At 43.5% G+C, this 22,914-nt stretch overlaps 1 protein-coding gene and 1 pseudogene across 2 annotated transcripts in view; one reads left to right on the top strand and one right to left on the bottom strand.

Moving 5' to 3' along the window:
* Positions 1-1,294, top strand: part of fanci (FA complementation group I) — a 29,200-nt gene extending 27,906 nt beyond the window's left edge. For both annotated transcript variants that reach the window (XM_014125052.3, XM_014125051.3), the window contains exon 38: positions 325-1,294. In XM_014125052.3, the coding sequence (XP_013980527.3) occupies positions 325-387 (63 nt within the window). In that variant the 3' untranslated portion in view covers positions 388-1,294. The remainder of the gene's footprint in view (positions 1-324) is intronic.
* On the bottom strand, positions 762-22,895 carry LOC106561337 (DNA polymerase subunit gamma-1-like; annotated as a pseudogene).
* Between the last annotated feature and the right edge of the window lie 19 nt (positions 22,896-22,914).

Genomic DNA, 22,914 nt, shown 5'->3' with positions numbered 1-22,914 from the left:
CATCAACCATACCACTGACACATACTGCATAGATGACGGCGATCTAAAACTTTGATTTAGTCTCCTATTCACTCAGCTCCATCATGACTTGTCACACCAAATTCACTAATGCTTAATTAGTCCTGTCCATACTCCCGCATTCCTCACATCTACTGCTATCGCCCACATTCAAAAGTTAGAACTCCATGGATCGTTTTTGTGTCTTTCCCAGACCCAATGGTCTGAGCTGAAGTCATTCATTTCGTCAGTGTCTTGACACCACATATCCAAGTGAGTTTTGAGGAGGATACCTGTGTAAGTGCTGGTTTGTCTCTCTCCCTTCAGACCATAGCCTCTCAGGAGCCAGAGCAGAGCCAGGAGCCCAAGAAGAAGAGGAAGAAGCAGTAATGGAAATCAATAATACCCTGGCCCTTCTAAACCTCTCAGTACACTCCTCTCTTAAGTTGCCCCCATTCATCCGGATGCGTTCTCATGATCTGCTGAGTTGGGTTGTGCTCATTAGGCCACACTGTAGCAAAATGTTTTGCAACAGAAAACAAAAGTGTTTCTTATTGGACAAGTTCAGATAGCCCCGCTTCGGACCGTTTTCTTCTATTTAGTGCCTTATTATCATGAACCTGCATAGAACCATTAGTTCCTATTGACGTCATTGGTTTGATGACTCAGTGCCTGGGTTGGGGCAGCTCTGGAGGACCTGTGTATCTATCCCATGAAGCCTCTGGCTGCACTAGCTACATCAGAGGACTGCTCGTTTCACCCTGTTATTTCCCTTTCCCCAGAGAGCCTTTGGTGATGTCTGATTTGGTATATGTTCAGGGCTTCACCTGTGAAGAGTCAATGTGTTGTTATTCAAGGTATACATACTGTACAGAGAAAAATAAAAAAAACGTTTGTATTATGATTATTTGTTAAAAGCTTTTACTAAGAAGATTGAGAGCATTTCTGCTGTATTTATTAATTTACAGTACAAATGCCACTATGTAAACATGTTTCTTACTTTACAAGCTTAAGAATTATACATTAAATGTAATTGTGTGAAATAGATTTTTTTTTTTGCCCATTTGTGTGTTCACTGCCAGTCAACACTACTTCCATCTGGTATCAGTGCTTTTTTTTCTAGTGTTTTGAACAGCCAAAGCTGCTGTATACAGTTTGAGGTAACATGGTTTGTAAAAGCAACACAATACTTTATATACTGAATTAAAAGATAAAGGCAACGTGTAAAGTGTTGGTCACATGTTTCATGAACTGAAATAAAAGATGCCAGAAATGTTCTATGCGCACAAAAATCTTATGTCTCAGATTTTGTGCATAAATTTGTTTACATCCCTGTTGGTGAGCATTTCTCCTTTGCCAAGATAATCCATCTTCCTTACAGGTGTGGCATATCAAGAAGCTGATTAAACAGCATGATCATTACAAAGGTGCACGATATGCTGGGGACAATAACATGCCACTCTAAAATGTGCAGTTTTGTCACAACAATGCCACAGATGTCTCAAGTTTACAGGGAGCGTGCAATTGCCAAGCTGCCTGCAGGAATGTCCACCAGAGAGCTGTTGCCAGAGAATTTAATGTTAATTTCTTTATCACAAGCTGCCTCCTACGTAATTTTAAAGAATTCGCCAATCACATGTAACCACGCCAATCGAGGACCTCCACATCCAGCTTCTTCACCTTAGGGATCGTCTGAGACCATCCACCCGGACAGCTGATGAAATTGAGTATTTCTGTAATAAAGCACATTTGTGGGGAAAAACTCATTCTGATTGGCTGGGCCTGGCTCCCCAGTGGGTGGGCCTATGCCCTCCCAGGCCCACCCATGGCTGTGCCCCTGCCCAGTTATGTGAAGTCCATAGATTAGGGCCTAATGAATTTAAATTGACCGATGTCCTTATATGAACTGTAACTCAGTAAAATAGTTAATTGTTCCATGTTGCGTTTATATTTTTTGTTAAGTATAGATCTGATTGCCATCACATGCACACTACAATATTGCAACGTAAAGCCTTTAAAGAATGAAGTACAATGATGATATACATGACACCCTGTGGCAGGCAATATCTGCACTCCAGCCCTGTGGGGTTGGAGGGAGTCACACAGTCCATGGTCACCTCCTTGCTCAGACACTGGTCAATGTCCACGGCACTGAAGAAAGCCAATGACTGGGGCATGTCCTGCATACTCGGGGCATGTCTGCATACTCAGCGCATGGGCAAACATACACTTTAAAGCACTACGATAAAAGATGGACGAACACATAGGCTGCTTATTGAACAGATGTTTGAGACATTATGTAAAACGAGTAATTCACGGGCTATGAATGACAACACTTTCAATATTAACTTACAATTAGCTACATCCCAACCATTTAAATGACCGCATGGTCATTTATGTATTATTTAGCCTGACAAGACCAATGATGTTAGATCTTTTGCTATGGTGACCTGGCAAGAGGTCAGCAGGAGACAGTGTATGAGCCAGGGCAGTACTACTGCCCGTGTGAGCAGGTTGGTGATCTGCAGAGCCAGTGCTGTCCAGTTGCGGTCTTCACTGAGGACCAGGTAGCGCACCTCGTTGTGGATACTAATACAGAAGCATCTGTCAATGTCATGCTCCTCCATCAGTCAGCGTATGGCCACCAGCATAAGAGTGGGGGTAGTCCACCGCCGAGCTCTGTACCACCCAGTTCACCCTGCTGGTGATGAACTGTCACACGTTAATCTCTTCATCTATAACAAGTGTGTGTTTGAGTGTCAGACAGTCTGTCTTATGATTGAGTGTTATGTGTGTGTGTTATAATTATGTAAATGTTATGTGCTTTTATGATTGTGTTTGCATAAGTTCTCCAGACCTCATCCTTCACGGTCTGAGGCTCCAGTGCTCTGCTGATCCTGCAGCCCGGGACAGGGGTGGCCGGCTGGGCTGAGTGGGCAATGTTCTCCAGCTTGTTGAACGTACCGCCAAACCACAAACACTGGCCTGCCACCTCCCACTTCCTCTTTCGAGAACTGCACACCCAAATAATGAGAGGGTGAGGTAGAATGTGAAAGTGTGTGTTCCTAGCCAGATCTACAGGGGTATCTAAGGGGGAAGGGCTAGTGGGTCGATTTGGAATTCAGGGTCAGTGTTTGTGAAGGACTTCAGTTCATACAAAGCTGACATTACTGCCTGGTTCAAAAATACACTACATCACCAAAGGTATGTGGACACCCCTTCAAATTAGTGGATTCGGCTATTTCCGTCACACCCGTTGCTGACAGGTGTATACAATTGAGCACACAGCCATGCAATCTCCAAAGACAAACATTGGCAGTAGAATGGCCTCAGCTACCTTGTCCCGGACCTGCTGTTTTCGATTCTCTCTCTGTACCGCACCTGCTGTCTCTAACTCTTAATGATCGGCTATAAAAAGCCAACTAACATTTACTCCTGAGGTGCTGACCTGTTGCACCCTCTACAACCACTGTGATTATTATTATTATTATTTGACCCTGCTGGTAATCTATGAACGTTTGAACATCTTGGCCATGTACCGTTAGTCTCCACCCGGCACAGCCAGAAGAGGACTGGCCGCCCCTCAGAGCCTGGTTCCTCTCTAGGTTTCTTCCTATGTTCCTGCCTTTCTAGGGAGTTTTTCCTAGCCACCGTGCTTCTACACCTGCATTGCTTGCTGTTTGGGGTTTTAGGCTGTGTTTCTGTATAGCACTTTGTGACATCGGCGGATGTAAAAAGGGCTATATAAATACATTTGATTGATTGTCTTTCAACGTGACACCGTCATAGTAGCCACCTTTCTAACAAGTCAGTTTGTCAAATTTCTGCCCTGCTAGAGCTTCCCTGGTTAACTGCCCCTTAGTTCCAGTGAAGGGAAATCTTAACGATACAGCATACAATGACATTCTAGACGATTCTGTGCTTCCAACTTTGTGGCAACAAAAGTTGTTTCAGCATGACAATGCCCCCGTGCACAAAGCAAGGTCCATACAGAAATGGTTTGTCGAGATCGGTGTGGAAGAACTTGACTGGCCTGCATAGAGCCATGACCTCAACCCCATCGAACACCTTTGGGATGAATTAGAACACTGACTGCGAGCCAGGCCTAAACAGCTAACATCAGTGCCCGACCTCACTAATGCTCTTGTGACTGAATGGAAGCAAGTCCCCGCAGCAATGTTCCAACATCTAGTGAAAAGCCTTCCAGAAGAGTGGAGGCTGTTATAGCAGGCAAGGGGGGGAATAAGATGGTCGACGAGCAGGTGTCCACATACACTACATGACCAAAAGTATCTCTAACCACCATACCTTCGTTTTTTTGCAGAACTGAAGGAACCTGATCATGATGATCATCAATCACTCATGAATTTCACTTTTTCTTCCTGTATTTATTGTCTGTATGTCCTTTGATTATGTGTTTTTATGTATGCACAAAGCCGCAAACCACATTTCCCCATGGGGATTATAAAGTAATTATCTTATCAGGGGTTCCCAAACTTTTTCACTCAGGCCCCCCGTCCAGCATTAGGATTCATCCCGCGCCCCCCATGCACACACCACATGTATTTCTATGGGACAAGCACTGTTCATGACAGAAACTGTTCACATCCCTCTTCTTGGTGGAGAGAACATTTAGCAGGTTTAAAGCTTATTTCCTGCAATTCTACACATTTTGTCATGCGGTGCAGAGAACATTTTACAGTTTTAAAGCTCATTGTCTTGCAATTATATACATTTTGCCATGTCTAATATGTATTCATTTGATATTTGAGTGACAAACATTACAACAAAATCTATGGGTTAAAAAACCTAGCTAAAAAACAGCTGACATGGGCTAGTTGATTTGGACATTTCTGACAAGTTATAAATAGTTCTAAGGTCTGCAATGACTGACATGACAAGAACAAAACTGATGATGCACTACCCCATTTCGAAGTTGCACCTTGTGCAGTCTACTATTACAACTTTCAAGAGCAAGTTGAAAGCCGAACTGAGCATCCCAAACATGCTCAATGAGTAACATGTCTAGTGAGTATGTAGGCCATGGAAGAACTGGGACATTTTCAGCTTCCATTATCATGCTGAAATATGAGGGGATGGCAGCGGATGAATGGCATGACAATGGGCCTCAGGATCTCGTCACGGTATGCCATTGATAAAATGCAATTGTGTTCATTGTCCGTAGCTTATGACTGCCCATACCATAACCCCACCATGGGGCACTCTGTTCACAACGTTGACATGAGCAAACCGCTCACCTGCACTATGCCATCTGGCTGGTACAGTTGAAACCGGGATTCATCTGTGAAGAGCACACTTCTCCAGCATGCCAGTGGCCATCGAAGGTGAGCATTTGCTGAAGTCAGTTATGACGCCAAACTGCAGTCAGATCAAGACCCTGGTGAGGACGAAGAGCATGCAGAGAAGCTTCCCTGAGACGGTTTGTGACAGTTTTTGCAGAAATTCTTGGCATGCTTATGTAACCAGTGTGAAATGGCTAACAAGTTAGCAGGGTACGCGCTAAGAGCGGTTCAATCGGTGACGTCACTCGCTCTGAGACCTTGAAGTCTCTGAGGCTCTGAGACCCTTGCTCTGCAAGAGTTGTGGCTTTTGTGGAGCGATGTGTAACAATGCTTCAAGGGTGACTGTTGTCTATGTGTGCAGAAGGTCCCTGGTTCGAGCCCAGGTTGGAGCAAAGAGAGGGACGGAAGCTATACTGATACACTTACACATGGTCTGTGGTTGTGTGGCCGGTTGGACATACTGCCAAATTCTCAAAAAAGATGTTTGAGGCGGCTTATGGTACAGAACATTAAATTATTTGGCAACAGCGCTGGTGGACATTCCTGCAGTCAGCATGCCAACTGTACGCTCCCTCAAAATGAGACATCTGTGGCATTGTGTTGTGTGACAACACTTTTTAGAGTGGCCTATTGCCCCCAGCACAAGTTCCACCTGTGTAATGATCATGCAGTTTAATCAGCATCTTGATATGCCACACCCGTCAGGTGGATGGATTATCTTGGCAAAGGAGAAATGCTCACTAACAGGGACGTAAACAAATTTGTGGCCAAAATTGAGTGAAATAAGTTGTGCATTTGGAACATTTCTGGGATCTTTTATTTCAGCTCATGAAACCAACACTTAACATCTTGCGTTTATATTTGTTCAGTGTAGATGCATTTATAGTGCTTAGATCCAAGCTTACACCTCCAAAAGAGCAAGCAGAGATTACTTTATGACTTTCACAGTATAGCTCTAAACTGCCATAATCTTAACCATCCTATACCCCTCTGTGATACTACTGGTAGTGGATGAGGTGAGTCACCCCTGCCCTTAGATCACTAGGTCTGCATCTGAAATGGTACATTCTATTTCCAAGCGTGACATTTCGGACACAGAGGGTCATCACTAACTAAATCCGATCCACCACTATCCTTCCTGTACCTGCTTAGGCCCTTGAGGGCATACATCTGCCGGGTTGCTGGTGGCCTCCGGCTGGCTAAGGTTGAATTGCAGGCGCTTGGCGAAGGGCTGCCCGGCTCCGTAGATGCGCCTGTAATTGAAGCCCTTGACATGCTCGCGGCTGATGCCCACCTTGTCGGCGGTGCGGCTGTACAGGTCAGTACCCTGGCTCTTCTTGCTCTGCAGGGTCATCCAGCCGAACACTGTGCAGCATGGACATTCAGTAACATAATGAACTGGCTACATGTATTATTGTCAATGGATTTCTCAAGTATCCAGATATAGGCCACCTTTTGTAACATGATGCATGTTGTGTAAAAATATATCTGTGACACAAAACGCAAACAGATACAAAACATTCCCAGTCAGAATATTTAAGTAACACGAGTTCCCCATTAGATTGCCAACTTTCTTGGGCACATGCATAAACATTGTTTGGAAGTTGTCAGAAACTCACATTTCTGATGATTCTCATAACAAAATGAATGCTGCATCAATCTTAGTATCAGTGCCAGGAGTGAGGTCTCACCGTGCATGCCAGCGAAGTGGGCCTCTCCCAGCCCGGTAGCGATCCACAGCTCCTGGCAGTCCACGTCCATCCCCACCAGGTGGTACCCAGGGGGCACCTGTACCATGGCCTTCAGCTCACTGCCCACTCGATCCCGCTGCACAGACAGCATGCAAAGTCTATATCAGTGGTTCCATTAAAAGGCTGTATTGCCCAGTCCACTTACGCCCTTCCCCCCCATATTTTTTTCTCTCTATTCTCTTACCTGAGTGTTGCTGACAGTCAGCCACGTTGGTTTCTCAGCCCTGCAGGTGACGGTTCCCTCAGTGAAGACCTGGGGCAGATGGCGCCATACTGCCCCTCCTCCTCATACTCTTCATGCCTGCTGACAGTGCGATGGAGCTCCCCTTTCCTCAGCCACACCACCTTCTGGAAGCTGCCAGGACACAGACATGATAACAACTGTACTTTAACCCCGTAGGATCAGTCATTTCAGATGTTTTATTGTGTATGATCATGATGATTAGCAATGTAAATGCAGTATGTCTTCAACCATTGTTTTCTCCATTAAATCAATTGAATTCCTATTTATGAAGTCATTCTTACATGCAACTGTCCACATACAATGGAGCCTAGGTGATTTTCTGAGTGTTCCTCCAGAAGGAGATCTTATTGATCTCCAAAGCCCGGGTGGCGTTGGTGCCCCCGGTGCCCCCCTGCCCCGCCCTCAAGGTCCCGTCCTCCATCTTGGACAGAAAGTCATTGGAGAAGGGGCTGCCCACGTTGTCGTCGTTTCCATCCTGTAGCCAAAACAGTCTCTTAAGCATTTATGAGGGCAACAGCGCCTCTTCAACCTCAGGAGGCTGAAGAAATTCAGCTTGGCCCCTAAGACCCTCAAACTTTTACAGATACACAATTGAAAGCATCCAGGCGGGCTGTATCACAGCCTGGTACGGCAACTGCACCGCCAGCAATTGCAGGGCTCTCCAGAGGGTGGTGCGGTCTGCCCAATGCGTCACACTGCCTGCCCACCAAAGGTGGTACCGAGAGGCTGAAAAACAACTTCTATGACAAGGCCATCAAACTGTAAAATAGCCATCACTAGCCAGCTACCACCCGGTTACTCAACCCTAAAGATCATTGCGGTAATAGTTGGTGTAGCGGTGGACCAGAGAGATTGAGCAGTGTTTCCCAAAAGTACACAATTTCATTGTCCAGGGCTACAAACTCATTGAGGGCTTGATGATTAGTTAACAAGGTGTGCTTGTCCAGGGTTACAATAGAAATGTGTACTGTTGGGGGTACTCAAGGACCAGGGTTGGGAAACACTGAGATAGAGGGTGCACTTGCCACAAGAATCGATCAATGTCAAAGAGAGGTGTGCCCTCGTCCCATCTCTATGGAGAGGAGAGTTCACCTCATTTCTCTTGGTCCTCGTCACGCTGCCGCCATTCTCCTCTGACACACTCAAGGTGACTCAACTCAACCTACAGGTCAGCACAGGAAAGACAGCCACCTGTTGAACTATTTGACAGAAGAGCATATTTGATATTTGCACAGAATTCCTAGTTGATATGGGCAGTTCATTTTCTGTGTGTACTTCTTTATTACACAGTTATCATTCCAGCTATTAAAACGGTAATCCAGGAGGTGTCATTAAGACAGACCAATCCTGTGTGCACGCGTGTGCTTGTGCGACAGGGTCTGCCACAGCGAGCTGTCGGTCAGCATGAGGTCATCAGAGAGGCTGTTATCCAAACACCTAGGCTGCTCCTTATCTTTCTGCTCACAGTACAGTCGTGGCCAAAAGTTGAGAATGACACAAATATTAATTCACAGTCTGCTGCCTCAATTGTATGATGGCAATTTGCATATACACCAGAATGTTATGAAGAGTGATCAGATGAATTGCAATTAATTGTAAAGTCCCTCTTTGTCATGCAAATGCACTGAATCCCCCAAAAACATTTCCACCGCATTTCAGCCCTGCCACAAAAGGACCAGCTGACATCATGTCAGTGGGTCTTTCGTTAACACAAGTGTGAGTGTTGACGAGGACAAGGCTGGAGATCACTCTGTCATGCTGATTGAGTTCGAATAACAGACTGGAAGCTTCAAAAGGAGGGTGGTGTGGAATCATTGTTCTTCCTCTGTCAACCATGGTTACCTGCAAGGAAACACGTGCCATCATCATTGCATTGCACAAAAAGGGCTTCACAGGCAAGGATATTGCTGCCAGTAAGATTGCACCTAAATCAACCATTTATCGGATTATCAAGAACTTCAAGGAGAGTGGTTCAATTGTTGTGAAGGCTTCAGGGCGCCCAAGAAAGTCCAGCAAGCGCCAGGACCGTCTCCTAAAGTTGATTCAGCTGTGGGATCGAGGCACCACCAGTACAGAGTTTGCTCAGGAATGGCAGCAGGCAGGACGTGAGTGCATCTGCACGCACAGTGAGGCGAAGACTTTCGGAGGCTGGCCTGGTGTCAAGAAGGGCAGCAAAGAAGCCACTTCTCTCCAGGAAAAACATCAGGGACAGACTGATATTCTGCAAAAGGTACAGGGATTGGACTGCTGAGGACTGGGGTAAAAGTCATTTTCTCTGATGAATCCTCTTTCCGATTGTTTGGGGCATCCGGAAAAAAGCTTGTCCGGAGAAGGCAAGGTGAGCGCTACCATTAGTCCTGTGTCATGCCAACAGTAAAGCATCCTAAGACCATTCATGTGTGGGGTTGCTTCTCAGCCAAGGGAGTGGGCTCACTCACAATTTTGCCTAAGAACACAGCCATGAATAAAGAATGGTACCAACACATCCTCCGAGAGCAACTCCTCCCAATCATCCAGGAACAGTTTGGTGACAAATAATGCCTTTTCCAGCATGATGGAGCACCTTGCCATAAGGCAAAAGTCGCTCGGAGAACAAAACATCGATATTTTGGGTCCATGGCCAGGAAACTCCCCAGACCTTAATCCCATTGAGAACTCGTGGTCAATCCTCAAGAGGCGGGTGGACAAACAAAACCCCACAAATTCTGACAAACTCCAAGCATTGATTATGCAAGAATGGGCTGCTATCAGTCAGGATGTGGCCCAGAAGTTAATTGACAGCATGCCAGGGCGGATTGCAGATGTCTTGAAAAAGAAAGGTCAACACTGCACATATTGACTCTTTGCATCAACTTAATGTAATTGTCAATAAAAGCCTTTGACACTTATGTAATGCTTGTAATTATACTTCAGTATTCCATAGTAACATCTGACAAAATTATCTAAAGACACTGAAGCAGCAAACTTTGTGGAAATTAACATTTGTGTCACCCTCAACTTTTGGCCACGACTCTACTCTCTGCACACACTCTCGATGGCCCTGCAAGTCACAGCAACATAGAGGTAACTACACACACACACACACACTTCCTCTGGTGGATGCACGTATAGTACACCCAGTGATGTACTACAAAAAATAAAAAAAAATAAAAAAAAATAGGTTGACTGATTCATTAATTAAAACTAATTCATTCAGTAATGCACTTATTGTCTCATTGACTCATCCCTGTGCTGCCTTTGTCTTTTGTCTCCATTTCCCCTGGTGCCCGTGTCCCCGAGCTGTTTGTTGTTCTCTGACCTACCTATGGGGCACACAGGCTCCGTTGCATCCTCCCCCTGGGGCTCCATCATGTTGTCCCTGCAGCCAGGCACCAGGTAGCCCCATGAAAAATTAAAGGCGAGCCGCACTCTTGGAGCTCAGATGCAATAATTTAACTACCTAATAACCAACGTTTCAAAAGACAAGCTGTCTTCATCAGGGTATAATGACAAACACTGTGGGGTGACTAGTTTATATAGTGTCAAAGGACACACACAGGTGTCTGTAATCATGGCCGGGTGTGGCCTGATATCATTGGTTAATTCTCAGATATAAAAATGACATACCAAAAACATGAAAGGATAGCATACGATCATAGATACAATTTGGCTACATAGGCCTACAAACATTTACAACAGAAAAATCACAATAATCACAAGAATGGCTTCAGATCAAAGTCTACGTTGAGGCCGAAGGGAGCAAGGATCTTTAAATTAAAGATCCAGGCAGCCTCTCGTTTTATTAACAATAAATGGTCGAGGTCACCCCCTCTCCCAGGGAGGGTTACATGTTCGATGCCGATATAACAAAGGGACTAAATCGAGTGGTTTGCTTCCAAAAAAGTGGGTCGCAGCTGGGTAAGTCGAGTTTTTGCACCTAATAGTGCTACGAGGCTTTGAGATTCTTATTTTTAATTCGTGCTTTGTTTTACCCACATTATATTTACCACAAGAACAAGTTGTAAGATAAATAACTGCCTTAGTGGAGCACGTGATAACATCTTTGATTGGGATCTGTTTCCCTGTGTCACGATTTCCCACGAAGGTGGCTCCTCTCCCTGTTCGGGTGGTGCTCGGCGGTCGTCGTTGCCGGTCTACTAGCTGCCACCGATCCTTTTTTCTTTTTCGTTTGGTCTTGTCTGTTTTGATTGTGCACCTGTTTCTTGTTTAGGTTAATTAGTGTGGTTATTTATTTTCTCCCTACCCGCTTTGTTTCGTGCGGGTTTATTTTTGTTTCCCTGTTTCTATGTTGGGCAACATTATTTTTGTTCATGTATATTCATTCAGGTTTTTCCCTAGATTGTTATTTCTAGTGGTGTTAACGGACTGTATATTTAGGTCCTGGGCCTGTATGTTTTGGATGGATTCACTTTTTGCATCTACTCCTCTCCTGCGTCCGACTCCTACACCCACCTCTCGTAGAGAGCTCTGACACCCTGTTTGGGGGTGTTTTGAAGGAACTACATTTATAAGTGTCATTGCATTGAGCGCAGCCATTACACTTGTAGTTTCCATCTGGTAGGGGCCCAAATACAGTGAGTGAAAAAAGTATTTGATCCCCTGCTGATTTTGTACGTTTGCCCACTGACAAAGAAATGATCAGTCTATAATTTTAATGGTAGGTTTATTTGAACAGTGAGAGACAGAATAACAACAAAAAAATCCAGAAAAACACATGTCAAAAATGTTATATATTGATTTGCATTTTAATGAGGGAAATAAGTATTTGACCCCTCTGCAAAACATGACTTACTCCTTGGTGGCAATCACAGAGGTCAGATGTTTCTTGTAGTTGGCCACCAGGTTTGCACACATCTCAGGAGGGATTTTGTCCTACTCCTCTATGCAGATCTCTCCAAGTCATTAAGGTTTCGAGGCTGACGTTTGGCAACTCGAACCTTCAGCACCCTCCACAGATTTTCTATGGGATTAAGGTCTGGAGACTGGCTAGGCCACTCCAGGACCTTAATGTGCTTCTTCTTGAGCGACTCCTTTGTTGCCTTAGCCGTGTGTTTTGGGTCATTGTCATGCTGGAATACCCAATTTGAAGAATGAGATGGGGAAAATAACATTAGTGGGTGTTGCCTGATGTATCTCACAGCCACAGCTTTCTGTACCAGGGTGTTAGTGTGCTATATTAGTTAGCATTTAGCAAGATGAAGCTCCACAAGGGGCCCAGTCCTGCCCAGCTCACCCAGGATGTCCAGGCATTCATTTGGGAAGCCAGCTGACCGTCTCCTTCAGCCTCTCCACAGCCTCCCTACTGGGGCACGCCCCTGCAATCTCCTCCTTAGTGGGAGGGACCTAGGTCTGACAGCACAACACCACAGCTAGAGTAGTATCTTTTTTTTTTATTCTTTTTTTATACTTTGTTTTTATTGAGGAACACAAAGAAAGTACAAATAAAGTAAAAGAACAACAAAAAAGATCTGGCAGTTATAGTGCACATCATACCTTCATCATATTAGTTACATTGACATCTTTGAATTAGACCATTTTCAAGTACGAAACCCATTTTTCCCAGTATTCCTGACCTCTCTCCTCTTGAGTTCTTAAAGCAAAGGTCATTCCCTCCATGTGGTATATTTCTCTTACAATGTCTATCCATTGTGTCACGGTGGGAGGGTCTTTTTGTAGCCATTTCCTAGTGATAGCCTTTTTACTGGCTGCCAGTAGGACCTTCAAGAGGTACCTTTCGCTATTGTGTAAGTTATCAGGTATTTCACCCAAGTACAAAGAAATGCATGTTTGTTCTATAACAAATCCCATAATTTTTCCAATGTTAGATCTCATTTCTCCCCAGTAAGTTTTGATTGTGGGGCAGGTCCAAAAGATATGAGAGTGATCTAACCTCAATAGACAGCATTCTCTCCAACAAGGATGTAGGGAGCCAGTCTGGTTTTGATTTCAGTTTAGGTGTTATGAAGAAACGTACAACATTCTTCCAACAGAATTCTCTCCATGACCTTGAGTTGGTGGCGCTTTGTTGAGTCTCTAATATGTTCAACCATGTTTCATCAGTTATTTCAATGTTAAGTTCCTCCTCCCATTTCTTTTTAATATAGTTTGTAGAATGTTTCTTTGAGGCTTGAATACCCAATTCAAGATAGTTTTTTTGTTACTCCCCAAGTTGTATGCGTTAGTGAATACTTGGATTAATTTTGGAGGCGCTTGAGGGTCAATCACTTTTATCTCCCTTAAGAAATAGTGTCGAACTTGTAGGTATCTGTAAAAATCTTGTTTATCCAAGCCATGTTTTTTACTTAGGTCCTGGAAGTTATCTAGGTCCCCATTCCTTATAATTGTACTGAATGATGTAATGCCTTTCTGCGTCCATTGTTTAAATCTGCTGTCCTGAGTTGCAGGGATGAAGCTGTGGTCGTATGCGGGCCAACTCAGCAGTTTGATCTCTCTGTCTAATTTATTTTGCTTAACTACCCTAAACCATGACTTCAGAGAGAAATTAATCCACTGATCTTGTCTACTGTATATTTCTATTACCATGTCCTTATTTCCCAAAACTGACTGTATGGGTAGCTCTGTCAAAATAGTCTCAATGTCTTTCCATTTGGATTCGTATTCTGAATTGCACCAACAGAGGTCTCAATTGGGCTGACCCAAAATAATCTTTTAGGTTTGGTAAGGCCATACCCCCACTGTTTTTTTGTAATTGTAATGTTGTATATCTAATTCTTGGTCTCTTACTGTTCCAGATAAACCTTGATATCTGTTGATCCCATTCCCTAAACTGTTTAAGCGGGATTTCTATGGGCAGTGATTTGAACAAATACAATTACCTCGGCAGGATGTTCATTTTGATTGTTTCAATTCTACTACTAAGATCCAAGAGAAGTGAATTCCAACTGTACAGGTCATCATTTATTTTCTTTTGATGTGATCGTAATTCATGTAATACAGTTTGGGTGTATCTTTTGGTAGATATACTCCAAGACATTTAATGGATGAAGAAGTCCAGTGGAAGTTATACCTACTCTTCAGCTCTTCCTGTGGGGTATAATTATATACTAGGGCTTGGGTCTTGTGTACATTAAGCACATACCATGAATATGTTCCAAATGTTTGTAAAACATTCCTTCAATCTAGGTACACTTGAGCCTGGGTCTTTAAGGAATAACAGAACGTCATCAGCATACATGCATATCTTATGTTCACTGCCTCTTATTGTTATTCCCTCTAAGGTTGGGTCCTGTCTTATTGCCTGTGCTAATGGTTCGAGGTACAAGGAGAAGAGCGTGAGTGAAAGATTACAGCCTTGTCTGGCCCCTCGCTCTAATTTTATCGTTCGTGACAAATGTCCATTTATCTTTATTCTAGCAGTCAGACATGAATACAGTGATTTGATGCCCTGTATCACTTCTTTATTGAAACCAAATCTTTCCATAACTTGGAATAGATAATCCCATCCCACTGAATCAAATGCCTTTTCTGCATCTAGACTGATTAATATTGCACTTGTCTTATTCTGAGTAATGTGGTCCATGACATGTAGTGTTCTCCTTATGTTGTCCTGTGTCTGCCTATTTTGGATGAAACCAGTTTGATCTCCGTCAATCAATTCTGGGATTATGTTCTCCATTCTTTTGGCTATTATTGATGCATATAATTTAAGATGTGTTAAGAATTGCGATAGGTCTATATGAACTGCATTCCTTCTGATCTTTACCCACTTTTGGGATTACAGATATGATGGCCTCTCCATGACGGTGGGAGACCCCCTCCCGTAGAGTTCAATTAAAGCAGGCCTTAAGTAGAGGTGTTAGTTGTTCTCTGAAGGTCTTGAATCATTCTGCAGGGAAGCCATCAGTGCCTGGAGACTTGTTTACTTTTAGTTGAGATATTGCTTTATTAATTTCTTCGGTGGATATTTCTAAAGTTAGTCTATCATTTTGCTCTGTCCCAATTGAGGGGAGATCAAGTGAGTTCAAAAAATGCTCTATTGTCTGTGCATCTGCCTTCTCTGGTTGCTTGTACAGATTTGTGTAATATGATTCAAATGCATTCTGTATTTCATCTAATTTGCATGTGATCTTCTTTGTTATGGGGTCTTTTATTTTGAAAATGGTATTCTGTGTTTGTTGTTTCCTGAGTCTCCATGCTAGTAATTTGGTTGCCTTTGAGCCTGCTTCATAATATCGTTGTTTCAGGAACCTGAGCTTTTTCTAAACTTCTTCTCTATAAATCTGGTCAATTTCATGTTTTACCTTTTGAATCTCTCGTAATATAAGAGGATCTTTGTATTGACTATGAGATCGTTCTAAGTTTCTTAATGTTTCCTGTAATTTCAGCAGTTTCTGTGCTTTAATCTTTTTCTTGAGAGATGATGTGGCTATGATCTTTCCTCTTATAACCACCTTAGCTGCATCCCACAATGTAGCAGGAGATACTTCCCTGTTATCGTTATTCTCCAGATAGATGTTCAATTCTGTCTTTATTGATTCCTTGAATGCTGGATCATTCAGCATGCTTGTATTACGTCTCCATAGAGTATTTCTTGGTTTGCTATCAAGGTGTAGAGTAAGGTAAAATCCATTATGATCTGATAAGTCGCTCTGCCCGATCCTACAATCCTTAAGCCTGTGTCTATCTGCACTGTACATGAAAAAATAGTCTAACCTGGAGTATTCAGTGTGGCGGGCTGAGTAAAAAATATATTCCTTATCGGTCTTGTGGGTGTCACGCCATACATCGAGCACTCCTAGATCCTGCAATATCCTATTGATCTTTTTAGCAACTAGACTCATTTTCCTATTTTGATTTGTGCTGTCCAATTTTGAGTTTAAAATTGTGTTAAAATCTCCTCCACAGATAAGAGTGCCAGAGCTTTTGTGGCAATTAAATCAAACACCATCCCGTAGAAGACCATGTCACTCCCTGGGGGTGCGTATACATTAAATAATGTAACTTCCTTGTTATCCAGTTTACATTTAACAAGTATAAATCTACCCTCCTTGTCTTTTATTTCTGACAAACTCAAAATTAATTGAATTTGGGATCAAGATTGCAACTCCCCTTCCACCAATTTTCTAAGAAGAAAAAAAAGTATTCCTATATCCCATTTTCTTGAGTTTCTCTTGTTCAGGTGTGGATAAGTGAGTTTCCTGCCAGAATAGTATGTCAACTCTCTCGCGTTTCATTTTTGCTATTACCTTACTTCTCTTGATGGCACTCCCCAGTCCGTTTACATTGAGACTTATGACCTTAAATTCCCGATGATGGATCGATATAAATAAATAAAAACTGTGCACCATATCTGCCTGCTTATCTTGAGCCTAAAAATGAACGAAAAATCAAGAACGATAATAAAGTAAACCAAAGTGGGAAAATACTTAGATATTTGGACTCCAATGTCAGAGGACTGTCTCTTGCCTCTGGAGTTTGAGGGGATGAGCCTGTCCGCAGGAGGGACCCCTCTCTCAGTTATGAAAATGCGTGACGTAATCACAAACATGACCTGTTGGAAACGAAAATAATAAGTGCGCCTATTTCGTCGCTTATACACATCGGTTAATTACAAGTGAAAACTATATCGGTCATGCGTGCATATCATATTTCCTCCCCTTGATATGCCCTTCTGTCACCCCGTTGTCAATGTGTCATTAATACTTAGTTAATATATATGTTATTAATGTGACGCTACTTAGTGTGTTCATAAAGAACACATACTTTTGGCTACTCACCCTTGTTCTGCATTGGGGGAAAATTGGAGAGATATTTTACCTATTGCAATGTCAACCGTTACAACCCAACGTCTTAACAGCTCACGGTAACTATTCATTCTGTTAAATCCTCTTCAGTGTCTTCCATCTTCGCGATGGAAATGCCTGAGTCTCTCTCGGATGTGAACGTCCTCTCGCCGAGGTGGTTTCCCTCTTTTTCCATGACTCTGCTTGTCGATAACGATCCATGGGAGAGCCTGCTCGAGTCTTTCCGCCGGTGATGTGGCCTTTCTCCTGGCGGTATACTCCACTGGGATGCCCCTCGACTTCAGATCCTCAGCCGCCTCGTCTGCATGCTCGTATGTAACCGGGCCATTTTCCAGAAATACCCGCATTTTTGCCGGCAATGGTGTTTGGAAGCATATACCCTTCTCTTTAAGTGCTTTCTTAATGGGGGTGTATTCTTTCCTTCTTTTCAGTATCTCTCCCGCGTAGTCATGATCAAAGAACACTCGTTGGCCTTGGAAGCTAACAGGCTTTTTCCAGATTGCATGTAAGACTTTTTCTTTGACTGAGAATTTTAGGAACCGTACAACTAACTATTGATCTTGGTGGGGCGCGGCTGGGGGGTTTTGGGGCCAGAGCTCCGTGTGCTCTCTCAATTCCCAGGTCAGTGTCGTCTTCAAGTATGTCTTTGAATAGACCCTCCACGAATTTGGGCATTGAGTCTTTTTCTGCGCCCTCTACTACGTTATAAAGTCTAATGTTTCGACGTGAGAAACCTTCGAGTTCTGTCACTTTTGCCTGTGGTGCATGTTGGTTTTTCAGTGACTGTTCAAGTATTTTCTTGACTGCGGAGTTCCATGTGTCCGTTTCCCCAATGCGCTGTTCTGTGTCCCCCATTCTTGTAGATATGCTGTGAAGTTCGAATTTGTTTTCTTAAAGTTTCTGGTTAATGTCTTTCTTGAACTAATTTAGTTCCTTTCTTACATCTTCTCGAAGTTCCTCTCGTAAACCTGTGAGCGCCTCGCCCAATTCCTCCTTTATCACCTCACGAAATTAGGGTTATTTTGCTGCTGCTATCTTATTTGCGCTAGCATTAGCCATCTCGGGTATATCGACGATTATATCTTCTGCTGTCTTGTTACGCGCTGTTGTTGTAGCTCCACAAACTTTTCCTATTTTCCCGTTTTCCTTAAGTTATTACAATGCTCTGAGTAAATACTTGAATTTAGGGGGAAATACCCAACCGATGTGCAGTACGAAAAACTTGGCAGCCATTTCTTAAGTTGCATCACCGGAAGCCCTAGAGTAGTATCTTTGATGACAGTTGTGTTTGTGATGCTAACGTTAGCTCACGAATGTGAGGATGTCTGAGTTGGATAGCGTGCACTGCAGCACAACGGGAAGCTGTGAACCGGATGATTTGATTACTGCCGGCGGTGATTAGACTGTACCAGGCAGTGGTCCCGTGTGGGCAGGGTTGAAATCAAAACCCAACTCTCATGTAAATTGTGACATCCTCAGTTACACAGATCTCATAAAATTCAGTTTTGGAATATACTGACTTTGTGACCAAAATTATTAACTATGTAGTCAATTTTGACACTAGAATAAATGTTTAATTCATATCGATGCCACACAGGTCGTTTCCCACCAGATAAGTTGTTTTTTCAGTTCAGTCGCTCTTTAATGCTTTGGTTTGGCCATATATTTTTATCCTGACATCTACTTTGAGCGGATGGGCAATCTACTCTGCGATTGCTATATACATAATTTTTTCTTTTAAATAAATGATATCATACAGTTGAAGTCTGAAGTTTACATACACTTAGGTTGGAGTCATTAAATGTCGTTTTTCAACCACTTCACAAATTTCTTGATATTAACAAACTATGGTTTTGGCAAGTCGGTTAGGACATCTACTTTGTGCATGACACAAGTAATTCTTCCAACAATTGTTTACAGACAGATTATTTTACTTCCAGTGGGTCAGACGTTTACATACACTAAGTTGACTGTGCCTTTAAACAGCTTGGAAAATTCCAGAAAATTATGTCATGGCTTTAGAAGCTTCTGATAGTCTAATTGACATCATTTGAGTAAATTGGAGTTGTACCTGTGGATGTATTTCAAGGCCAACCTTCAAACTCAGTGCCTCTTTGCTTGACATCATGGGGAAAATCAAAAGAAATCAGCCAAGACCAAAAAATTGTAGACCTCCACAAGTCTGGTTCATCCTTGGGAGCATTTTCCAAACGCCTGAAGGTACCACGTTCATCTGTAGAAACAATAGTACGCAAGTATAAACACCATGGGACCACGCAGCCGTCATACCGCTCAGGAAGGAGACGCGTTCTGTCTCAGAGATAAACGTACTGTGGTGCGAAAAGTGCAAATCAATCCCAGAACAACAGCAAAGGACCTTGTGAAGATGCTGGAGGAAACAGGTACAAAAGTGTCTATATCCACAATAAAACGAGTCCTATATCGACATAACCTGAAAGGCCGCTCAGCAAGGAAGAAGCCACCGCTCAAAAACCGCCATAAAAAAGCCAGACTACAGTTTGCAACTGCACATGGGTACAAAGATCGTACTTTTTGGAGAAATGTCCTCTGGTCTGAAGAAACAAAAATAGTACTGTTTGGACATAATGACCATTGTTATGTTTGGGGGAGGCTTGCAAGCCGAAGAACACCGTCCCAACCGTGAAGCACGGGGGTGGCAACATCATGTTGTGGGGGTGCTTTGCTGCAGGAGGGACTGGTGCTCTTCACAAAATAGATGGCATCAAGAGGAAGGAAAATTGTGGATATATTGAAGCAACATTTCAAGACATCAATCAGGAAGTTAAAGCTTGGTTGCAAATGGGTCTTCCAAATGGACAATGACCCCAAGCATACTTCCAAAGTTGTGGCAAAATGGCTTAAGGGCAACAAAGTCAAGGTATTGGAGTGGCCATCACAAAGCCCTGACCTCAATCCTATAGAAGATTTGTGGGCAGAACTGAAAAAGCGTGTGCAAGCAAGGAGGTATACAAACCTGACTCAGTTACACCAGCTCTGTCAGGAGGAATGTGCCGAAATTCACCCAACTTATTGTGGGAAGCTTGTGGAAGGCTACTCGCAACGTTTGACCCAAGTTAAACAATTTAAAGGCAATTCTACCAAATACTAATTGAGTGTATGTAAACTTCTGTGTAACGGTCGTCGTAGGAAGTGGACCAAAATGCAGCGCGTACGTGAATGCTCATATTTATTTTGTTACGAACACCACACAAACACAACAAAACGAACGACAGCTAACAGTTCTGCAGGCTAAACATAGCAGTGCACGAATACATCTTCCCACAAAGGGACAGGTGAAAACAGGCTACCTAAGTATGACTCTCAATCAGCAACAACGATGTACAGCTGTTCCTGATTGATAGCCATACCAGGCCAACACAAAGAAATACACAACATAGATAGAACCTAGAATACGACACATAGCACATAACCCAAAAACCCCGGAATACTCAAACCAAACACCCCTCTACATAAACACACACCCCCCGAACCACATAAAACAAATACCCCCCTGCCACGTCCTGACCAAACTACAATAACAAATGACCCCTTTACTGGTCAGAACGTGACATTCTGACCCACTGGGAATGTGATGAAAGAAATAAAAGCTGAAAGAAATAATTCTCTCTGCTATTATTGACATTTCACATTCTTAAAATAAAGTGGTGATCCTAACTGACCTAAGACAGGGAATTTTTACTAGGATTAAATGTCAGGAATTGTGAAAAACTGAGTTTACATACACCTTAGCCAAATACATTTAAACTTCTGACTTCAACTGTACATATTAATGCCCATGATTTTGGAATGAGATGTTCGACGAACAGATGTGCACATAGTGTTGGTCATGTAGATTATGTCATATAAGCACTCACCACTAACTAGCTAAACTCAGCAAAAAAATAAATCCTCTCACTGTCAACTGCGTTTACTTTCAGCAAACTTAAGATGTGTAAATATTTGTATGAACATAACAAGATTCAACAACTGAGACATAAAGTGAACAAGTTCCACAGACATGTGACTAACATAAATGGAATAATTTGTCCCTGAACAAAGAGGGGGTCAAAATCAAAAGTAACAGTCAGTATCTGGTGAAGCCACCAGCTGCATTAAGTACTGCAGTGCATCTCCTCCTCATGGACTGCACCAGATTTGCCAGTTCTTGCTGTGAGATTTTACCCCACTCTTCCACCAAGGCCAATATCGACATACAAACACGACAACAACATTCAAAACCATTTATTAACCATAGAGTTTATTTTGTAACTTCGGATTCGTGAAGGAAATAACCAAAGCCAATCAAGGGAAGGAGAGCTGAGGAACGAGCTTGTTAACTGATAGATAGGCAACAACAACATTTCTACAAGTATGGAACCATTGCAAATCAATAGTTTTCTGTGTACTTCTACTAATCGTGAGGCTAGAAGACAGAGTACTGATCATGGGCCCTTCCTCCCGGCAAGGCCGACCCACTTTCTTAATGTGTTCTTTGACCTCCTGGAGGCCCCGCCTCTTGCCGTGCTTGTTGGCGATGCACAGCGTGAGCTGGAACCCAGTCAGACCAGAGATGGCTATGTGGAGACTCATTGTGTCCAGGAAACTAGCCTTAGAACCCTGTGGGACAGAGAACATATACAGAGGCTGCTGCCTACCTGCTTCCACTGGAAGCATCCTTGAGGATTGGGAAACAGCATAGAGATTGATAAAGGGCTCTCTTATCTGTATTTTTTAAAACTGCATTGTTGGTTAGGGGCTCTTAAGTAAGTATTTCACTGTAAGGTCTACACCTGTTCTACTCGGCGCATGTGACTAATAAGATTTGATTTTTAGTGTCCAGAAGGCAGTATTATCATGGGCAGTGCCATTGAGGGCTTCCACCAGAGTTGTCCGGGTCTCCAAGGGGATGAGGTCTGCAGGCATCAGCTGGCTGGATCAGGAGTATCTCTCCTCTATCAGACGCTTGCTGGACCACGAGTACCTGTCAGGAAACAGAATGATAGAATACAGAGTATTCAGTGAAACTGCAATCCACTCCGGCTCAGAATAAATAGTCCTTGTTAAATAACTGTAATCATTCCTGCCCAGTCCCAACACAATATTATACACCATCTATTAACCTCACTACAAAAGCCTTTCAGTATTTTTTTACATTTACGAATCATTTTTACATTTACAGATCATTTTACAGTTACAAATACTAAGAAGTGATGTAAACTGTCCTGTACTGAAATAAAGTAGTAATTTCCTCCAGCGTAAAACCCTCCCTCCCACAGTAGAGGGTCTTGGTCCTCTCTTTCAGTCTCACCAGGCAGTGGGGGACACGGCCACAGCCAGTGTGGCCTGCCTCGTCGGGGAAATCCACCTGTCTGGCCTCCCCATCCGGCCCGTAGCGTATCCAGCCCACCTCCCACACCCAGTCCTGGGGCATGGGTGGCAGCGGCACCTGCTGAAACTTACTGGCAGCCTCCAGGTAGGGCAGGCTCTGTTTTTGGGCCCTCAGGCGGAAGTGGCCGTTGATGTCCTTCCCTTCCATGTGGGGCAGCTGGAGCTTCATGCCAGGGAGCAGAGACCTCTTTCCCCACAGCTGGTGCCTCTGCAGGTGCCGCTTCACCTTCTCGTCCTCGTACTCCTGCTCCGCACCGCGGAAGATCTGCTCCTGGAGGTTTTGGGGCAGCATCTGGATGTTGAGGGGGTTCAGGTGGGTTTCTGGGGGGTGGGAGCCCTGGAGAGAATGGGGCTGCTGGGTAGAGTAGGAGGTGCGGCATAGTGTCCTCCATAGGACAAAGGCCTCCAGAGGGGACGAAAATGCAGAATTGTCTCACTAGTCCTGA

The sequence above is a fragment of the Salmo salar genome, chromosome 10 (assembly GCF_965601325.2).
Source record: "Salmo salar chromosome 10, fSalSal1, whole genome shotgun sequence".
Taxonomy (NCBI): Eukaryota; Metazoa; Chordata; class Actinopteri; order Salmoniformes; family Salmonidae; genus Salmo; species Salmo salar.
The sequence above is the reverse complement of the archived record's forward strand: the minus strand, read 5'-3'. Positions and strand labels throughout refer to the sequence as shown.